Here is an 18,653-nt window from a genome sequence, read left to right as displayed (position 1 = left end):
CTGTACCCCTGCCTACGCTGTACCCAAACTACAAATTAGCCCTGCGTAACGCAAAAATATCTGCCAGCAAAGACACTCGCTAGCTGTGCCTCATAAGTGGGGAAAGCCTATGTCTCCCTACAAGAATCTCTGGGCTGTGCTTTGATGAAAGGTTACTAGTGGAACTGGAGAAACATTTCCAGCCTTCGGGATATATTCAGACACTCTTGTGCCAAGAGGGTCTATGTCTCAGCTAAGAGATAATTTCAGCTGAAATGCTCAGGGAGTAAAATATCCCTTGGTAACAGTGGCTGAATCAGATATACAGCGCTTTTTTTTTTTTTTTTTTATGATTGCCTTCTCCCTGAAACAGCCCATGTTTATCTATGTGATGGAGAATGGTTTATTTCTGGAAATGTTACTGGCTGGTTTTTTGACTTTTGCATTTATTTGCCTGTGCAATACTTTTTTATTTTTTGGGGGGTTAATATCCCCCCCCCCCCATTTTTCCTTATGTTTCACTGGAGAGATACTTTGGCAATTTGAATTAAAAGACAGTCGTTAAATTAAACTAACTCCACTATCTTGAAACTCTCCTGAGATTACACTAATTTGACTATCTTCAAACTATTTCCTAAGCTCAAGGCCTAACAAGGGTGACTACTCCCACGGCGCCTGGAGTTGCTGATCCTGTGTGGAAGGATTGCCGTCTTTGTAGGGCACCCCACAGATACTGGTGGGGCTCTGCACGGCTGTGCTTACAGGAGCAGGCCTTTAGTCACAAACCTCTAAAACCTGAAATATTTGAAAATTACAAAGAGATTCTCCACTAGCACAGTTATTCCTATATCTATGCATGGAGTTTTGAGCCAGAACAAAATGATAAGAAGTCCTTAACATGGAACTACCAAATTTTGCAATAAAACCCAAATGAACTTGAAACAAATAGCAGGGCTCACCTTTTTAGATCTAAGTTAGAATTTTGGTGCAGAGTAGAGAGCACTGCAAAGCTACTTGGGTTGAAGATAAGGAGAATTACTAGGAGAGCACACTGTGCCCCAGACTTTTAGGGTCTGGATCCACAACTGCATTACTGTGCATAATCTGTGCTCTGGTAACTGAGTGTTTCTGCAGTCTTGTCGCGAAGACAAGCTAGAACATGTTACCCTAAGCCAAAGGAAATATATAGAGAAAATCCATGGCAGCGGTGCTCGTCTGTTCCTTTCTTCTTCCCCTCTGCTTTCCCCAAACACACACCGACTCTGTCTGAGGTGGTCTGCACACTCCAGACCAAGTCACGAGGAACTGTTACGCTGCTGCCCCACCGTACGCTCCTTCCTCCCAGCCACGTGCAGAATGGCTGTATTCAGCCACTGTTTAACAACGGCGGGAGGTGTAAGCTAACATATTTTAATTTGCATTCCCTGTAGGTTGACAGTGCACTCTTAATCCCAGTGATTCAGACTGCAGTTTCATAATAGGCTTAAGCCAATCCATGGTTATGTTATTGCTGAAAGGCTCAGTCCCCACTCATGTTTTTATCCCGTCTCATGTTCCCACACCCTCCCCTACATCAGATCTAGCACTCGTGCGGCCAAGCAGTGAGGCAGATCAGTTCTCTGATCATCTGAAGACTAAGCCAGCCAACACTGACCAAGAAACATTAGTTTCCACCCAGATCAGCAAGCTGCTGTATTACCACACGATAGCTAGTCCAATGCCAAGGAGAAAGAGGGTAGAAACACTCCTTTCAGCAGCAGCATGATCTTGGATCAGCTTAAGCCAACTGTGAAACCTCACCCTCGGTCAACACCAAGCAATTCATTAACTCAGTTGTGTATCCAAGTCCTAATACGGTGGCTCCTCATTCACACAGGGAAAGCCGCCTGTTCCACTCTTCCCCCTGTACTCTCTGGGCTCAGACCAGAGGAATGAGGGAACGATCACACTTCCTTTCTGTATCTTTTCCAGACTCTGTTCTGGGAAGCCGTGGGAAGGAGCAATCCCTGACTTTCTTGCATTTATGTTGCGTCGTACTTGCATAGCCATGCATGGGGAAAATTTCTTGCTCACTTACTCAAGCTGAACAAGGGCAGCATGTCATCTGGTCCTTCACATGTCTTGAGAACTTAGAGGTAACTAAACTACACCCACTGTAGACTATCAGTTGGGAAACATCAAAACCAAAGCACACCACACAATGCTTCGCATCAGCCGTCAGGAATTTTTACCCACTTCCTGACAGATTTCCTGATGGATCATTAACAGTGATTAATCAGCCTGACCGTTAACCCCCTGCATTCCTGAGAGATTAATCTCAATACAAGGCCTCCTGCATGCATTTTCTTTCCTTTCTGAAACATCCTACTACATTAAGTTATTCACTGTTTCTAAAAAGATCATCGACAAGCATTACAGTTGCATGAATTCCCCTGAAAAGTTATCATCTGGTTTGTGGTGAATATTGGAAATAAAACATACAACATTCACAACTCTGCAATTTTTAATTTTATGTCATCCAAAAAGCACAGCTGAAAGCATCTAGAGATCTGGCAATATCACACAGTCCTACTTTACATTTCAAAGCCCCTGTACAGCATCTGTTTTGAAGGCAGGTAATAGTGCTCTCATTTCACATGACGGGAAATGAACCCAACTTAAGATCAAGAATGTTGGGAACACCCACTTTGAGACATCTGTGGGCTGAATCCAGAGCTCCTGATCTTGCACGGACTTTAACGGGAGTCACATGAGCTACCCATCCTTCGAAAATGAGGCACAGCTTGGGAACCTCAAAACTGAGGTATCCAAAATTAGTAAGTGGACCTCCACGAGTTGCCCACAGCTCTGCTAGACTCTCAGTCAGGATCAGAACAGCGGGGCTCCTGCCTCGCTGTTTACAAGAAAAATACTGCAAGGTGTCTGTGAGGTGATGACTTTCTCTTAGCACACGCTGACAAAATCTGGGAGGGAGCACGGGAGAGCTTCGTTCTGCCAGGTAAAAATATTCCAGTATGGCACTCAGCACCAGGGAAGAAAGTTATTCTGTGTTATAGACTAACCTCAGAAAGCCAACAAAGTATTCACCCACAGGGAGCACTCTGTTTTCTGAATCATCGAAACAATTCAGTGTGATGATGCTCATATAAACTCCTTTCAACTCCAGATAGCATTAATGAGAGGTGATGAATTTATTTCTTTCTTACACAATGGAGTAAGAGCACTGAACCAGGAACTCCACACACTGTTCTGAAAACAATGGATCCATGTTGCTGAACCTGTGAGATTCCCATCAACCAAACAATTCACCACTACTATGATTCCTATGCTATCAGTGTGATAGATTTTGGCAAGGAATATTTCAATTTAGGATACAGTTCTGTGTAAATTCTCAGTTTAAGCTTCAGTTAGCTTTTGCCTTGGTACCTGCTTCATCCCTGGTTTCACACTTGAGCTATGATCTGTGACATCCTTTCATTTGATCTGAAAGTTCATACCTCACAGAGAAACTCAAAACCAGCAGAGGAAACCCTCCACACTTGTTTTTTTGCTGATGTGCCTATAGAAAACTTATGACATACAAAACACAGTACTGGAAAACTCTCATTACACTTCAGCTCAATACAAAACTCTCCAGTGGCACTCTTGCAAAGAACAGCATATATACCAAGATGTGTCAACAGCAGGGAAGCACGCAGACATCGCCGCTAACAGAAATAAGATGGACTTTCAGTTGAACATGCTACAGGAGCTGTATCTACCTTTCCCAAAGTTTGAACTTGCACAGAATCAGAGTCGTGGCTGAAGCTGGGCACTAAATATAGCAGCTCCTCAGAAGGTTGATTTGTACTTCTCAAACTGGTTTATCAAGCCTCAACAACACGCAGCTACTCTCCTACTCTAATCAAAAGCTTCACTTATCTCACTTCCCTGAGAAGTACTTCACTCCCTTCATTATTCATGTCACACTCATGCCAACTTGTAATTTCTTCCTAACAAAGCTCACGCTTATGTGTTAATTCACAAATTTCATTTAATGAACAAATGAAACTAGAGCTGAAGCCCTGCCCAGAATACATCACGTTATTCTGATAGTACACTGCAAATACTGGCAGCGTGTTTCCCTTCCAAACAATGAGCTCCCCAACCAGGAGAGAACTGGCCAAATTGTCACCGACTGTGTCACCTGGTATCACATCAGGGGCTGACATGGCTTCAGGACCCCATAATCTAACAGCCAAGTCAGAAGGGGGAAATCTCCTTGCTGGGCAATTTCACTAGCCACATGTGTTTTTTTTCTCTCAGACTGAAAATGCCAAAAGACTCTTAGTGATCCCATCTAATCTGACGAGATGCACTCAGAATGACACAACTGCCATCTCGCCTGGAATTGATCAAAAAAATATTCTTTTTTTGCACGAAAGCTCCATATGCTCAAGTGCCTCTTTCAAAACCACAGTATCTAGCCTTTGTTGGCTGACCACTGCTCCCGCCTACCTCTGAACTACATATCCTGAAGGGAAAAAAAAAAACCACCAAACTTCAGGAGGTTTTTTTGTCTGAGCTCACTCTAGCATTGTCCTCTTGCCAGCTCCCTGCATTCTTTTTCCTACTGAGTTTGTCTAATCCTTTCGATGAGCACTCGAGTTGTATCTCCTCTCTCTAAGTTCAGCTAGATGTGACCTACAAGCCAGAACGGCTGCTCTGCTCTAGAGTGTTGTTCTCTGCTACCCACCCATTCTGTTGTCCTTAACCTGTGGGGCAGGCGTGCAGAAAACAGGGCTCCCACACCTCGCTCATGGTCTTCAGCAGCAGGGGAGCACCAAGGCACTGCTTCTGACAGAAAGGCATTCTCTACAGGATTCCCTGTAAAACGGGCCTTTCCAACGAACACACTGCCTGCTTAATGATTTCAGTAACAAAATCACAGACACCAGCAATGAGGCATGAGCTTCCAGAGACTTTCCTTACCTTTTCCTTCTATTTCTGTGTCTATTTGTGCTTTGAAATTAATAAAACCAATACTCCTTATAGCCATTTGGGCAGTTGAAAAACATTGCTGCCAGAATTCGGGAATCTGCTTTTCTACAGCTGAGTTGTTCTAGAATAGCTCGTTTTATATCTGTATGTCTATCTCTACACACAGACACAAAACAAAACCCTGAGAAAAGTGACAAAATCATTACGCTCAACTGCAAACTGGCTATTAAAGACATTCCTATAGGTTACTGCCATCGATCACCAAAACTTATAGTTTTAGCTTCCTTCCATTTGTCTAGCTGAAGCTGTAAAATATATTCTGTCCATGGGACAGGCTACTAAAGATTAACTCCTTTATTCTTGATAAGAAAGAAAACTTCTGGCATTTTCTGTGGTTAGAATTTGCAAAAGCAAGAAGCCTGATTTCCCCACTATTCTCATTTCTCTGTTCTTGTTCTTTTGAAAACCCAGTTATGCAATATCACCGATCCAATGCAAACCTTTCTGGTTTCTGTAGTGACCAAAATTACTTGGCAAATCAGGTCTTAGTTCAATACCAACATTACTGCAATTGGCATCTCTGGGTAACTAAGCAGGCAAGGGGCTCCAGAGTCAGGCTTGCCTTCTTTCTCACCATAGCCAGAACTGATGTGAACAAACTGAGAAGAGTAGGTTACGTTCCACAATAGCCAGGATGATACCTGGTTCTGCAGAGACTAGCTTTAAAGAAGAAAAGGAGGCATGACATTTGTAAGCTAACCATAAATGCAAGAGGTAAAAAATGACGAGGAGTTTGGCCAAGAATATGCTGCACTATTACACAGCAGATCACATTTTCAACTTCCTACGGCTCAGGCCAGAAAAAGATACTTGGGAAGGTGACGCTTTGGATGTGCCAGAAGCGCCAGCTTCCGCTAGCTATTTTTAACTGCAGGAATTTAATTAGAAAGGATGGCTGCACACAGTTGGTCTTCATTCCTCTCCATCCTTTGTGCAACTCAGATATCCCAGAGTGCTATGCACCATTACAACTGACACTGTCTTGTGTGCATGCATCGGCGGCCCAATATCTGCTCTGAACACAGGGTGAGCTACGTACCAGGACTGAACATCCTCGTGGTGGAGACCCTGTGCTGGCTTCTTCATAAAGACAAGGGGAGGAGAGCAAACCAAGAAAAGGGATGCAGCACATTCTGCTGCAATGATTTTGAGTTGCGTTGCAAGCCATAGTTAGCCCAAGAGAAGCAATAAAAGGGTCATTTCCTACTCTGCTCTCAACCTGTATAAATTATACCATTGTTTCATTTACCAAAGCATCCCAGAAGTGAGATGGCACAAAGACAGCTTCAAGATATTTCTGAACTCAGCTTCCCTAGACCTCATCAGAATGTAATCTCAGGCCCAGATGTTGGATGCTGTATCCTTCACGTGTTCTGGCCCCCAAACAAAACATTTGAGTTGGTGCATAAATGCTGCCAGCGTCCCTACTTTTTTCTGTCCAGACCAATCAAGGGGGTTAACTTCCAAACTGGAGTATTTCTCAGTATGACAGTAGTGGAGCCAAAGCACCTGTCCTTGCAGCACATTTCCACAAACCCCTTACAGCCTCTTCAAGAAGCATCCAATGCAAAGCAACTCTGCACTGCTACATACTTTCTCATTTACGTGGACAACTACAATGATGTCCAGTTCTAAAAATGAGACAGCTGATATCCTGACAAAATTTTTCTTCCAGTCCTAATTCTCTTTGAAGAGAGGCATAGAGAAGAAGTTACAGTTTTATCAAGGGAAGCAGGTTCACTTGCCACTGACAAGCCAGTCCCTGCATGCTTTTGTTCCCCATCTACAAAACAGCAGTAAGAATAGTACTTTACCTCATAAGTACAGAAGTAGTAAATAATGTAAGGTGCTTAGCAACTTTATGTATATGTATACATGTATAAGGAACAAAGCTGTACGATGCAATGGGACAAAATGTCATGACCTGATACTGACGGTGTGTAGCAAAACCAAACAATTCTTGGTACCACTAAAGTAACTGAGAGAGAAATTCAGTTTTAATATGAGTTTTTTGTTGCCTGGCACTCTGCAATCTTAGAAGGGGCTTAGAAAACTAAATATTGGGTTTAATCTTCTTTTTATTCTACATCTTCATTAAGTACCCCCCTGTAGTTTAATGCAATTTGTGGCAAATGCTAATACTGCTTTGGGCCCACTTCTCCCTCTCAGCTGTGTCTCTGTTAAATTATGCATTTCCATCTGGAAAGAAACTGTACAGGACTGTAGGCTCTCTTCCACTTAGAGTCAGGAATGGAGAGGGATTTAATTAGATGCTCCGTGGTTGAGAAAAGGACTAGAGCAAAGCCTGGGTGGTCTGTGGAATCTTCCACTGGAAAACAAGGCTGCAAATTGTTCTGTACAAGCCTGCTTCTGTTTGCTCATTTTGTTTACATTGTTTGTTCTTACAGATTAAAATAGACAGTTACTAGGCAGATAAACAGTGTTTCCTTCCATGACAATGTTGTCTAGAAGTTAAGAGAGTAGCATGGGACAATATACGCCTGTGCTTCTTTTTTGGCAACATCACCCCAACTCCCTATGTAACTTGGAGCAGGGCATTTTTAGCTAGCGCTTCAGAGCACCCAATTGCTAACAGTTTTGCTCCATTTTTCCTATCTGTAAAATGGGGATAATATAGCTTTCTGCTCTCAAAGGGAAAGAGGGCGCATCCAGCTTGCTCCACCTTTCCCCAGCTGACTGCCAATGCAGAGGGACGCAACTCTTGCAATTCCTCTTGCCACTGGATACCTGTACACCCTTAGGCCACTGACCAAGCCTTCAAAAATTGAGGTGTCTTTAGAAGGCCTGAATCAGAAGCAGAAACTTGTGATGAGCCAAGCAATTCCCATCTACACTTAATTGTGAGTCAACTCAAATGCAGTGATTTCAGTCATGTGCCCTTTCACAGTTCAGCTGAACTTCAGAACATAATAGATGCAGCTTTAAATAGATTTACAGTGCAGATTGCTGATTGGAGTGTCTGGCAGATTAACTTATTCCTCATGGTTTTTCTGTTCCAAAATTCAATGGATTCCATATTTGTAAAAGAGGGAATGCAGAAGGCTAAGTCAGAAAGTGGGCTATGACTGGAACTAAACTTATTTATTAACCTATTTTGGTTGCATGTTAAAGAAAGGAAGCTATTATGCTGTCGGTTTGCGGGATGTTAATGGGAGCGCCAGGCATAATTACTCTGTGTTGGTGTGTGAATAAACCCCACTGATAGATAAGCTGTTTGCCCGATAGTAACTTTTTCTCTCTCCTTGAAAAATAAAAGGAAGATGAGGGGAAAAAAAAGAAAAAGAAAAAGGAAAAAAGAAAAAGGAAAAGGAAAAGAAAGAAAAAGAAAAAGAAAAAGAAAAAGAAAAAGAAAAAGAAAAAGAAAAAAAAGAAAAAGAAAAAGAAAAAGAAAAAAGAAAAAAGAAAAAAGAAAAAGAAAAAGAGAAAAAGATAAACAAAAAAAAGAAAAAGAAAAAAAAGAAAAAGAAAAAGAAAAAGAAAAAGAAAAAGAAAAAAGAAAAAGAAAAAGATAAAAAGATAAACAGAAAAAGGAAAAGAAAAAGAAAAAGAAGAAAAAGAAAAAGAAAAAGAAAAAGAAAAAGAAAAAGAAAAAGAAAAAGAAAAAGAAAAAGAAAAAGAGAAAAAGAAAGGAAAGGAAAGAAGACCTTGCCCTTTGTGGTCACTTTACTCCTTCTTGCTATATCCTTGGGTAGGAAAAGGTTAAACACTCAACAACATTTTTCTCTTCTTAGCAAGTTAGAGAACTGTACATCAGACACATTGTCTGCCAAATGCTTCATTTACTACCAGCTGCATTTTTACTTTGTTGAGAGATAGCTGAAATAAAATCACTGTTCTTTGTGCAAACAGCATGCTAAATAATGTACGGCTACAAGATTATTAAATAGCAAAGGCATTCGATAATATTAGAGTCAACCACAAGTCCCACTTCTGCTGATGCACAGAATTTTGAGTAATTAGTCATTGCACAGAGTGTTGTATTTATATCCCCTTGAGCCTCAGACGTTAGGCCACAAAGTCAGGAGACAAAGAATTGCTGTTATTAGGAAGACTGTTTTGGATTTATTTATATTCTAAGGCTTTATTTCAGTGTCCACTTCACTCCTCTGGCTCAGGCTTCCTCCAAACCAGAAGATACAGCTAAGTCAGAGAATTTTAGTGTAAACCATATTTTTACAGACAAGACCTCTCAACTTCAAGCAGAAGAACTTCAATGAGTTTGCAAAGCCCCCAAAGAAGCACAACTGGCCTGAGGTTATATGACAAGCCTGGGAAAAAGGCCTCCCAGGTTCTGTTCTGATCTCTAACAGACTTCTCATGGTTTATATGCAATACATTAATAGCAGCTCCAATTTATGGATAGATAAATTGGGATACAAAGAAGACAAGTAACTCTCCCAAGGATTTACAGCAAGTCTTTTGCAGAGCCCTGGAACTCAGTTCTTTGTTCAAATCGCCAAACCACACTGCCTTCTTTAGACCACAATTGCTGCACAGGCCTGAATACTGTGACATATCTAAAATTACATAGCCATACACTTATGAGGCTTTATTAAAATAAAGATTGTGTAACATCTTCAGAGTTCAATACAAAGCTGCTCACTGAGTACTCTACTGCTTAAAGACAGCCTTTTTAATTCTCTCCCATAGTAAAGAACCAGATCTAATATATTGTAATAAGAAATCAGAGGGAAACTTAATAGGATTTGAACACAGAACATCTGATGACAAATTCATATGGTAGCAATGCAACTTCATTTTGCAGAACTGACATGAAAAAATAATGGTAACATTTATGATTATGACAAATAGTATGTATCATCTGTCTCTGAGAATGTCGTACAGAGAAGGACTATATAGAATAACTCATACACTTGTGTCAAATTTCAGGCATAACTGAGTAGATTAAATTTTGAATTTTATCATGTCTCATAAATGACTTTCCCGTTTATAAGCATGGCACCTCAACCTGTGATCTCCTTAGCTTCCCTCAGCAGGTTGTGCACTCTCTGTATCCGAAAAGCACAGCCAGACAGGGAAAATGCTGGTAATGTAAGAAATGATATGGGAAATTTAATGGTTGTGCTTAGAAATACTATGCAGTTAAACATTCTGGGTTCTTCATGCGATTTAAAAGGGAGACGATGGACTTGCTGTGATTGCTAGAGGCACCATTGTGAAAAGTGATTCCAAATTTTCATTTAAATATTGTGTGCCCAAGTGTCTCCATTTGCCTTTACAGAGAATACATCCAGGCCTAAGCCAGATATGCAGATGCCTGATCTCCTGATTGTGAGTGTGCTAATGCAGGACTTTTGTGCACACAACATTGGCATGCGTAAACCTAGAGGTCAAGTAGAAGCTGATGAAGAGATCTTAAGCAGAGCAACTGTACTATGTATTTAAAAGACCAGATGGGATGGAAATTAGAAAGTCACCCTAACTGATGCAAGCATGGATGGATGCTATTCGGCATCTTGATCCAAACTGGGCTCTGGAGCAAACTAGAGGTTACAAAAACTAACCTTAAGTACTTCCCCCCCCAAAGTGACCTCCATGCTGCAACTTGGAAATGGGGGAATGGCAGCGGAGCAGCTCCCATTTTCCACTAATGCTCCCGCATAGGAGAGATTCTGCCTGTGCCAACCTTATGATTCGAAGCATGGATCCTAGACAGGACACTCCACCTTCAACTGCAAGGAGCAACCACAGTAAAAGGCAAAGCCCCAAGCCCCAGGGTGCAGCCCCAGAGCCAGCAGACATGTTCCAGCCTGCTGTAGCCACCGACCACCAGACTGCCCCACCTCCAGAGGAGGCCTGGCATGGACAAACCTCTAAAGCCCAGACCCCGAGTAACCTGGAGCTCCAGACAGCCCAACTGCCTCTGCAAAGCCCGCCTGCACACATCAAGCCCTAGGCAGGCCTCCGGCAGTACCTCAGGGCCTCGACTTGGTCCCCAGCTGCCACTCGAAGCGCTCGGCTCTGTAAGATCCCATAGTGCTTTTTTGCAAAATGGAAGGGAACTAATCTCACTGCTGGCCAAATTCCAGCTTTGAGTAATTACATTCTTCTGACAAATTTTCCTTGGCAGTTTCAATGGAATATAATTAGTAAATGTAAATAGATGTAAATAGTGCTGTAAATTACGCTTTGCGTGATTGTCAGAAGCAGAGGGGGAGAGCGGGGGTGAAGGGGCACAAAAAGCAGAGCTTCATTCTCCAAGATGGACGATGTTGTGGCCTTCCCTGTCATCAGACTGTGTATGTCTCTGCCAGGACAGCGTGTTCAGGGCTACTGCAGCAGCAGATGCCACGATCCAGGATCATTGTGTGGTTCATCACACAGATCATCCACTTCACCTCAAGTACAGTTTTGACCTGATGGTGTTCGGTCATGTCCCACAGCTGTGTTTGCAAGCAGCTGCTGTGTTCCACCTCAGCTGTGCTTCTGCTTCAGCAGCAGGCAAACTGCTTCACACACACACACGCACACAACTGCAAAATGTGTGTATATGATATTATTGTTTTCTATGAAATGCTTATCAAATTTGTGAATGGTTTGTGAAACCTTCTGCTACCAACTGAAGAAATGTCATATAAATGGAATTATATAATTATCCTTCACAGCTATTTTAATGCAGCTTCATGTACTAGTTTCACCTAAAGTAGAAACAGCTTCCAAAAATAAATACATATATTTAACTTCATGTAGTCAAATAGATTTAAAAGCAACTATTTAAAGTAATGAAAATAGATTATAATGTATACCGTTCTTATATTACCTACATATTAGTACTTTTTTATGTGTCTTCATCTCTTACATACATCATCTGCTTCAAATACAAATTGATATGGCCAGTGGGCTTAATCAGGTGTTTCTTTCATACAGAAAATTTGAGGATGATTTTTAAATAATTCACTTCTTTTTATTTGCATATAGAAAATAGCTAGCAGAAACTAGTAGAATGAAGGGAAAGTTTATTTTCTTAACAAAAGCTTGTTGCACTATTTAGCTATAACAGGAGAAACAGATGTTTCAGCTTTACAATACCGTATCTTGCAAAACTTCCTTCTAAACGACTATTCGTGCTCTACATGTTTTGGACTGTGTATGGAGAGCTCTGCTAACAGTCATGGGAAGCATTGCATACATTAGTAAAGCCCACATTAAGATAATTAGTGCTAAAAAAAAAAATCAACAAGCCTTTTTTTTTCCCTTTATAGTATTGATTTAGTGTGGGTGAAAAGTGCCAGATTTTCAGTCTTGAAGATTCATGTTCCACCACAGCGCAGGAGATGGAGCCAGCTTTTCCCAGTGTTCTGCCAATAAACTCTTAGATTAACCATCTCAAGGGCTAGGAGGAAGAGCCAGGCTCTACGATCTATCAACCCTTAGTCTCTCTGATGAACTTACGGACATGGAGAACGGGGAGCACACTACCTGCGACAAGGAACTCAAATTCTTAATCTTTGTGGCTGTACCTACCCAAGTATTTTCTTGTCAAAAATTTTCAAAATTGCTGTGGACAACAGAAATGACCAGGAGGCAGCACTGAAGCTGTGCTGCTGCAGAGAGGACTCTGGGCAGTGGTAGCAGCTATGGGAAAATTTCTACGGTGGAAGAGGCCTTTGAAGCTCATCTTGTATCTTATACGTATATCTTCTAAACGGCAAACTCTGTTTTAATACAGACTGTTTTCATAAGAGCTCTGTAACCTTTTGCAAATCCTATGATGGGTTATACACAACATTTAACTCTCTGTCTGGCAGTAACTTTACCTTCTGCAGAGCCAAACAATATCAATATGGATACAGGCACATAACCAGATGTGATTGGATTATGGCAGCTTAAAAAATTACTGCCTGGTCCCTCAAGATGCTGAAGTCAGGGCAGTTCAAGGTAGCAACTTTTGTTTAGTATTAAATGGCATGCCAAGAGCATGCACATGAACAGCTCTGAATACTCTACGGATAGGTGGCTACTTCCTAAGCCACCCTACAGCTTGAGCTTTTTCCCCTGGGGAAGGATACACTGCAGACATGCCTCTGAAGAGAATAACGTGTCTTACTAGAACGTTTAGTATTTATTTTAGTAATAGAGCTATCCAGGTTAGTTGAGGATAACATTATTTTGCTTAGTGTTTGGAAGGGTTGCTTTAAAACCACTTGCTTTCAGGCAAAGTGATAATCAGTCTAAGCACTGTAAGACTTTTATAATGGAAGGCCAACACATCTTTTTTCATTCAGTCTGCAAGAGTAAACCGAGCACAGCTGTTTTACTGAAAACAACCCACTGGTATTTAAGTAGATTAACAAAATTAACTGTGAAAATCCTCTGCTATGTGAAAGCCAATAACCTGTTGGCCACAAGGAGGCAGGGCAAGGATTCAGTAAACTCAAAGAAATTGCTTTTATTTAAAAAAAAGAAAAAAAAAGAAAAAAAAAGAGAAGCATTAAATTAGTTCAGTCATGAAACTCTGAACTGCTAGGCAAGATAAAAAGCACTTTTCAGCCACAGAGTGTGGTTTCAGTATTGCTGTTTTATTCCAAGAGCAGCAAATATCTTAAGATATCAAACAATAGCTGATCTGGCAGCAATTTTCTGCTTCTTTTGAAGAAGCAGATCACACATGTTTCTTCTTCGTCACTTCTGCATGATGTAGAGAAAAACTCTAACACTAAGCTTTGATAGCAATAGTGGATTTACCAACTCAGAGCAAGAAGCCGTACTGCCAGGTTCACAAGGTGTTGCTCCCAAGCTAACAAATCCTGCTTCTGGGCAGTTTTGGGAGCTCTGCCTTTCACTCCCTTGGCACTTCTAATTCTGGGCTAAAAGCACGCAGAGGCAGTTTGGTGTCTGTAGTGCCCCACCAAGAACCTTATGCACAGTACAGTACAGTGATGGCTACCTTAACCAGAACTTTAGCACATTCCAAAATCAGCACTAACTCGAGGTCAAACTTCTAAATGACAAAGGGGCAAAAGAGGAAAATAAAGCCAAAGTATCTCTGTTTCAGAGTTAAATTGAAAAGGATTAAATTTAACAGTGAAACAAAGCCTTCCACACTATCAGCACAACACAGTCCAAATCTATGCGTGATCTTCTGGTTTAGACAAAGTCTCTTTACTCCTAGCTCTGCCACTGCATGCTACTGAGCTAGGTAATTTCAGTCCCCTATGCCTCTGTTTCCTCATCTTTTAAGCAGTTGCTTTCCTTCCTTGTGAAGCAGTATGAGGTCAGTGGATAAAAAACATGCTACAAGAACTAGTTATTATTAATGCAATTCAGATATGGAATGCACCAGATGGTAAAATCTCCAGGATTTTAATGAACTATTGTAACAGAACATATGTAATATGACGTTATTATAACAGGCATTTAAATGTATAGTTAGTACATACAACGTGCCCTGCTCTGCTCTCAGTAACTCCACTGGAATTATTTTGGATTTATGTCAGATAATACTAGGAACACAAAATAGCCCCATATGTGCAATGTGGTAAGGTTTTAATAGCAATGCTATCTTAACTATTGCCTGTCCTGTTTTCATTTTTTGCTGGGGGTATTGTATTTAGTGGTCTGTTAGAGTATGCTTTCTGCATTTAATTCTGAGCAGAAAGCAAAAAAAGTACCCTCATGTCAAAGACTAAAATACCTCTGACCAACTATCCCTTACCTATCATCATAAAATAGTCGTCATGAAGCAGCAAGAACTTTTTGGGTTTTTTCCACTATATTCTGTAAAAATTATGTCTTTGATCACCTTATGCTACACTTGGTAAGCAATTCATGCTTGTGTCAGAAGAGCCAAACATTCAGTTTCAGACTGTGAGGGCAGTAATATCTCCTTTCTCCCACAGCATTTGAGTTCTGGACAAGATGAATTATATGACTGGGCAAAGGTGAAAAAACAGGACTGCAGCTCAGGCCACTGGCATCACGCATTACAGTCAGAGACAGGTACTGACTTCAGTAAAGGAGGAACATGAAGATACGATCAGTATGTATAATAATTCTAGCTCATCTACAACACAGACTATAAAACCCAAGTGAACTGACATTTAATATATGAGAAGCTGGAAGCAAGATATCAATTTCACATCATAAATTAGCCTTTGTGCTAGTGCCCAAAGATTTGGCTGATTACTCATTGCTTTCCCTTACTGCTTAAGCAGTCTTTTCCAAAGCAAGACAGTTAAACCACAAAAACGTACCGTAGTGTCCACAGCCCTGACCTTCCCAGCAGGAACGTGCTTTGGAATGGGTTCTTCTACTGATATCATCATGCAGCCTTCTGCTCCAAGAGTAACAATTACGAGCTTACACCCTCTTTCTAACAGCATGCGTCCCACCTTTTCAGCATCTTCAAGGTTGCCAACTGGGATGCCCGTTAAAATTTCTGCCTGGAAAATAACCCACGCAAATAAAAATCAAAATCTGACAGCATTCATTTTTGGACAACAGTTGCATTTGAAAACAGTATTTAATATCTTTTTAAAATGTGTATTATAGGATGATCATGAAACCACTTCCTACGCTGATACTCAGCTATGTCTTGGTCCTCGTTTGAAATCAGCGTGTACTCCAGGCACAGCAGACTAATGGAGAGCAGCCTAGGCAGAGACGCAGGAGGCATGGGTTCTGTTCCAGCTTCTACGACTTACCTGGCATGCAACCCTTAGTAAAATCACATTTCTCCCACATGCCTCAGTTTCTTCATCTGTGAAATGGACACAATGACACAGCCTTGGCAAAAGCATTTTGTGGTCTAATGTGAAAAATGCTACATGGCAACTCAGTCACTATTGTTGGGGGATATTTATCACTGCGTGAGAAACTTTTAAAATTCTTTTTTAAATTCTCAGTGTTCAGTTAGAGGGAAATCACAAGGGAAAATCTCTTCAAGGAAAAAAAATAGTTGCTCAACTTTGACCACTCTGTTTACTTTAATATATATTTTTAGATAAGAATACCTAAAAGTTATATCTGAAGCCCTCTTTGGGCAAAGGCCCATTACAAGATTATTATATATTTGTGTTATGGCCATGTCCATAGGCCTCTGTCAAGACTGAGACTCTTCTGTGTTGGCTCTGTACAAACACAGATAAACTCTTCTTCTAACAGATGGTGACCTTAAGTCAACTTCTCCCAGTTGGCTCTTAAAATTACATCTCTTCTAGTTCCACCCAACTAAGAGCAAAATTTCCCAAAAGTCTGCAATGAAGACTCCAGAATCAAGCACCTTTTTTGCCACTTCATACATTTTCTTGATGGCATAGCATTGTCAAATGTCATGTAGTTTTTCTTTTGGCAGGGAAGAGAACAAGAATGAAACAGGAAGAAAGGGAAGAGAAAATACAGTGTGTTTTATCTGAAACAGTCTAGCAGGCAGTACTCCTGCATAACACAGTATGCCTTCAATTGTAAGTAAACAGACATATTATATTTTGCTGTCTTTACTAAATCTTGTCCTGCTTGCTTGAGAAGAGGGAATTCCTACTTTATCTTGCACTACAAGGTTGCTGCTGGATCCTGAAAAATGCAATCTGAAGTATTTTCAGATAACCGCCTAGTAACTGGGCACAGCTTCCACACTCTTAGGGCTTATTTTCAGTGGAAAACTTTGGAACCTATTCACCGGCTACACTTCCTGACCTCTGCTGTATGGGCAGCTCGGCTTCTTGGGAAACAGCTGCTGAAGTATTTCAAACTACCTTCCTCTGCATTACTGAAACTTGAATTCAGTGCGCATACTTCTTGATATAACGGACTGTAAACTATAGTGATTAAACAACTGCTTCACAAAGCACAGGCCCTGCCTGTAGTAAAGAGAGGGAGGGCAGACAGCTGGGGACAGGAACTACTACAGCCATCCCAAAGTAAACCGCCCCCAGCCGTGAGTCAGCACCCGCTGCTCGCCACTGTCATTTCCTGTGTTTCAGCCTGACCCAGGAGAGAGAAGCCACCCTTAGGCTCTGAAGGGCCAGATTATGCCAACACACTCCCTAGAGTTTATAGTATCATTAGCAGAGTACTTACTTACTGATTTTAATTTTCAAACTTACAGGACCAAGTTCCCTACTTAGACAAGTGCACAAATGATTTCAAGCGTTGTTGATCTGATCGCTACAAAGCAGCATCTGGTGTGGCAGGCCTTGGTGGGTAAACTTGTGCACTGCAGGGGCAAGGTGTGGTTAACATGTACACGCAATTTAAAACTACTTTTTTTAACCACACTGATCCCAGACAAGAATACAGTAAGCTTTAAATTATAAGAAGGCAACTAAACCTATCCAATTTTCTCTTTGGCATGTCACCATGCTGCTCAAACTTCTCTTGCAGTACAAACTATTGAAACAAATTAAACCTATTTCAGCTTTTAAAAGGTTATAAAAGTATTTTCAAATAAGAAAAATTGTTTCAAAAAGTATCTCACAAAACCTTGTGAATGTATCTTCTTGCAAGGTTTGCAAGGAGTCAATACACCAATAATGACTTTGGAGTAACTAAGGATAGATAATAAATAGTATTAAAATATATATACTCTATTCTAATATTCAAGTGTCTAAAGAATCTGTGTCTTTTCATGAATTTTAAGATCTCTGGAGCAGGAACTATGCATTTCTGTATTCAGAACACCTAGCACATCATGTTACAAGAATAAAAATGGATTAACATGAATCCTTGAATGAAACTGGCTAACTGAATTTCCAATGTACTTTATGAGGGACAATAATTCCAAACATTCTACCTATGTTGCAAAGTCTCCAGGATGAAAGTGGATTCGGTTTTGGTAGAGAAACAGTAAATCTAATTTGGGTTTATTTACCTGGTATTTACACTTCTGTAAGCTCATGAGGAAGGTAAATGAAGTATTTAAATATAATATTCTTCCTAATGAAACGCACATTCTGTATGCTTAGCATTAGCGTTGTACCCCTCTTGGTGCTTGCTGTGTCCCAAGTCAACAGGATTTTTTGCTTGGGTAGTGAAAGAATTGTTCTGGGACTGATATGTGAAAGGTTTTGCAGAAATCTTTCTTTTCATCTTTACACCGCTTATACCAATAAACAAAATTATTTTGAACAGATAGAGTCTGTATAAAAGTAGATCTTCAACTGCTTGAAACCACTATCATCTAACTCATCTACAGCAGGATGGTAAAACTAAAAAACACTGGAACAAGCTGGAAGAACCATAAAAGCAGCAGAAGCCAGACAGATTCTGTGCCAATAATTAGAGATTGCGGTAAATGTCAACTGATGTTAAATACTGTGGTGAGTTTTTAAGTTCCTCCCTTCAGTAGAATCTTATTTAAAAAACAAACTGTGGTACAATTGAAGGAAACAACTAATGGTTATGTAAAGAAAAAATTAAATAACAATACTAAAAGCCCAGTGTGGACATTTGCCATAGTACCGTACGAAAGGGCAGCAAATTAAGAATTTTATTTTTCTGCAGCTAGTCTCATAAAACTCCTCAGTTAAATGGACCTATTAAAGCAAGAGGACATTCCACAAAACTGCTGTCAGAATAAACCTATGACAGATATTACATAATTAATCTACACAGAATTCTCTTAATTTTGCTTACAAAAGTGGAAGAGAAATTTA

At 40.6% G+C, this 18,653-nt stretch overlaps 1 protein-coding gene across 1 annotated transcript in view; it reads right to left on the bottom strand.

The window, feature by feature from the left end:
• The window catches only part of RBKS (ribokinase), a 70,347-nt gene that overhangs the window by 4,751 nt on the left and 46,943 nt on the right, over positions 1–18,653 (bottom strand). Inside the window, exon 7 of the mRNA XM_050894532.1 lies at positions 15,255–15,443. Coding sequence (XP_050750489.1) covers positions 15,255–15,443 — 189 coding nt within the window. The remainder of the gene's footprint in view (positions 1–15,254; positions 15,444–18,653) is intronic.

Source organism: Gymnogyps californianus, chromosome 3, assembly GCF_018139145.2.
Source record: "Gymnogyps californianus isolate 813 chromosome 3, ASM1813914v2, whole genome shotgun sequence".
Lineage (NCBI taxonomy): Eukaryota > Metazoa > Chordata > Aves > Accipitriformes > Cathartidae > Gymnogyps > Gymnogyps californianus.
Note: the sequence above shows the minus strand (reverse complement) of the source record. Positions and strands in the feature narration are given on the sequence as shown.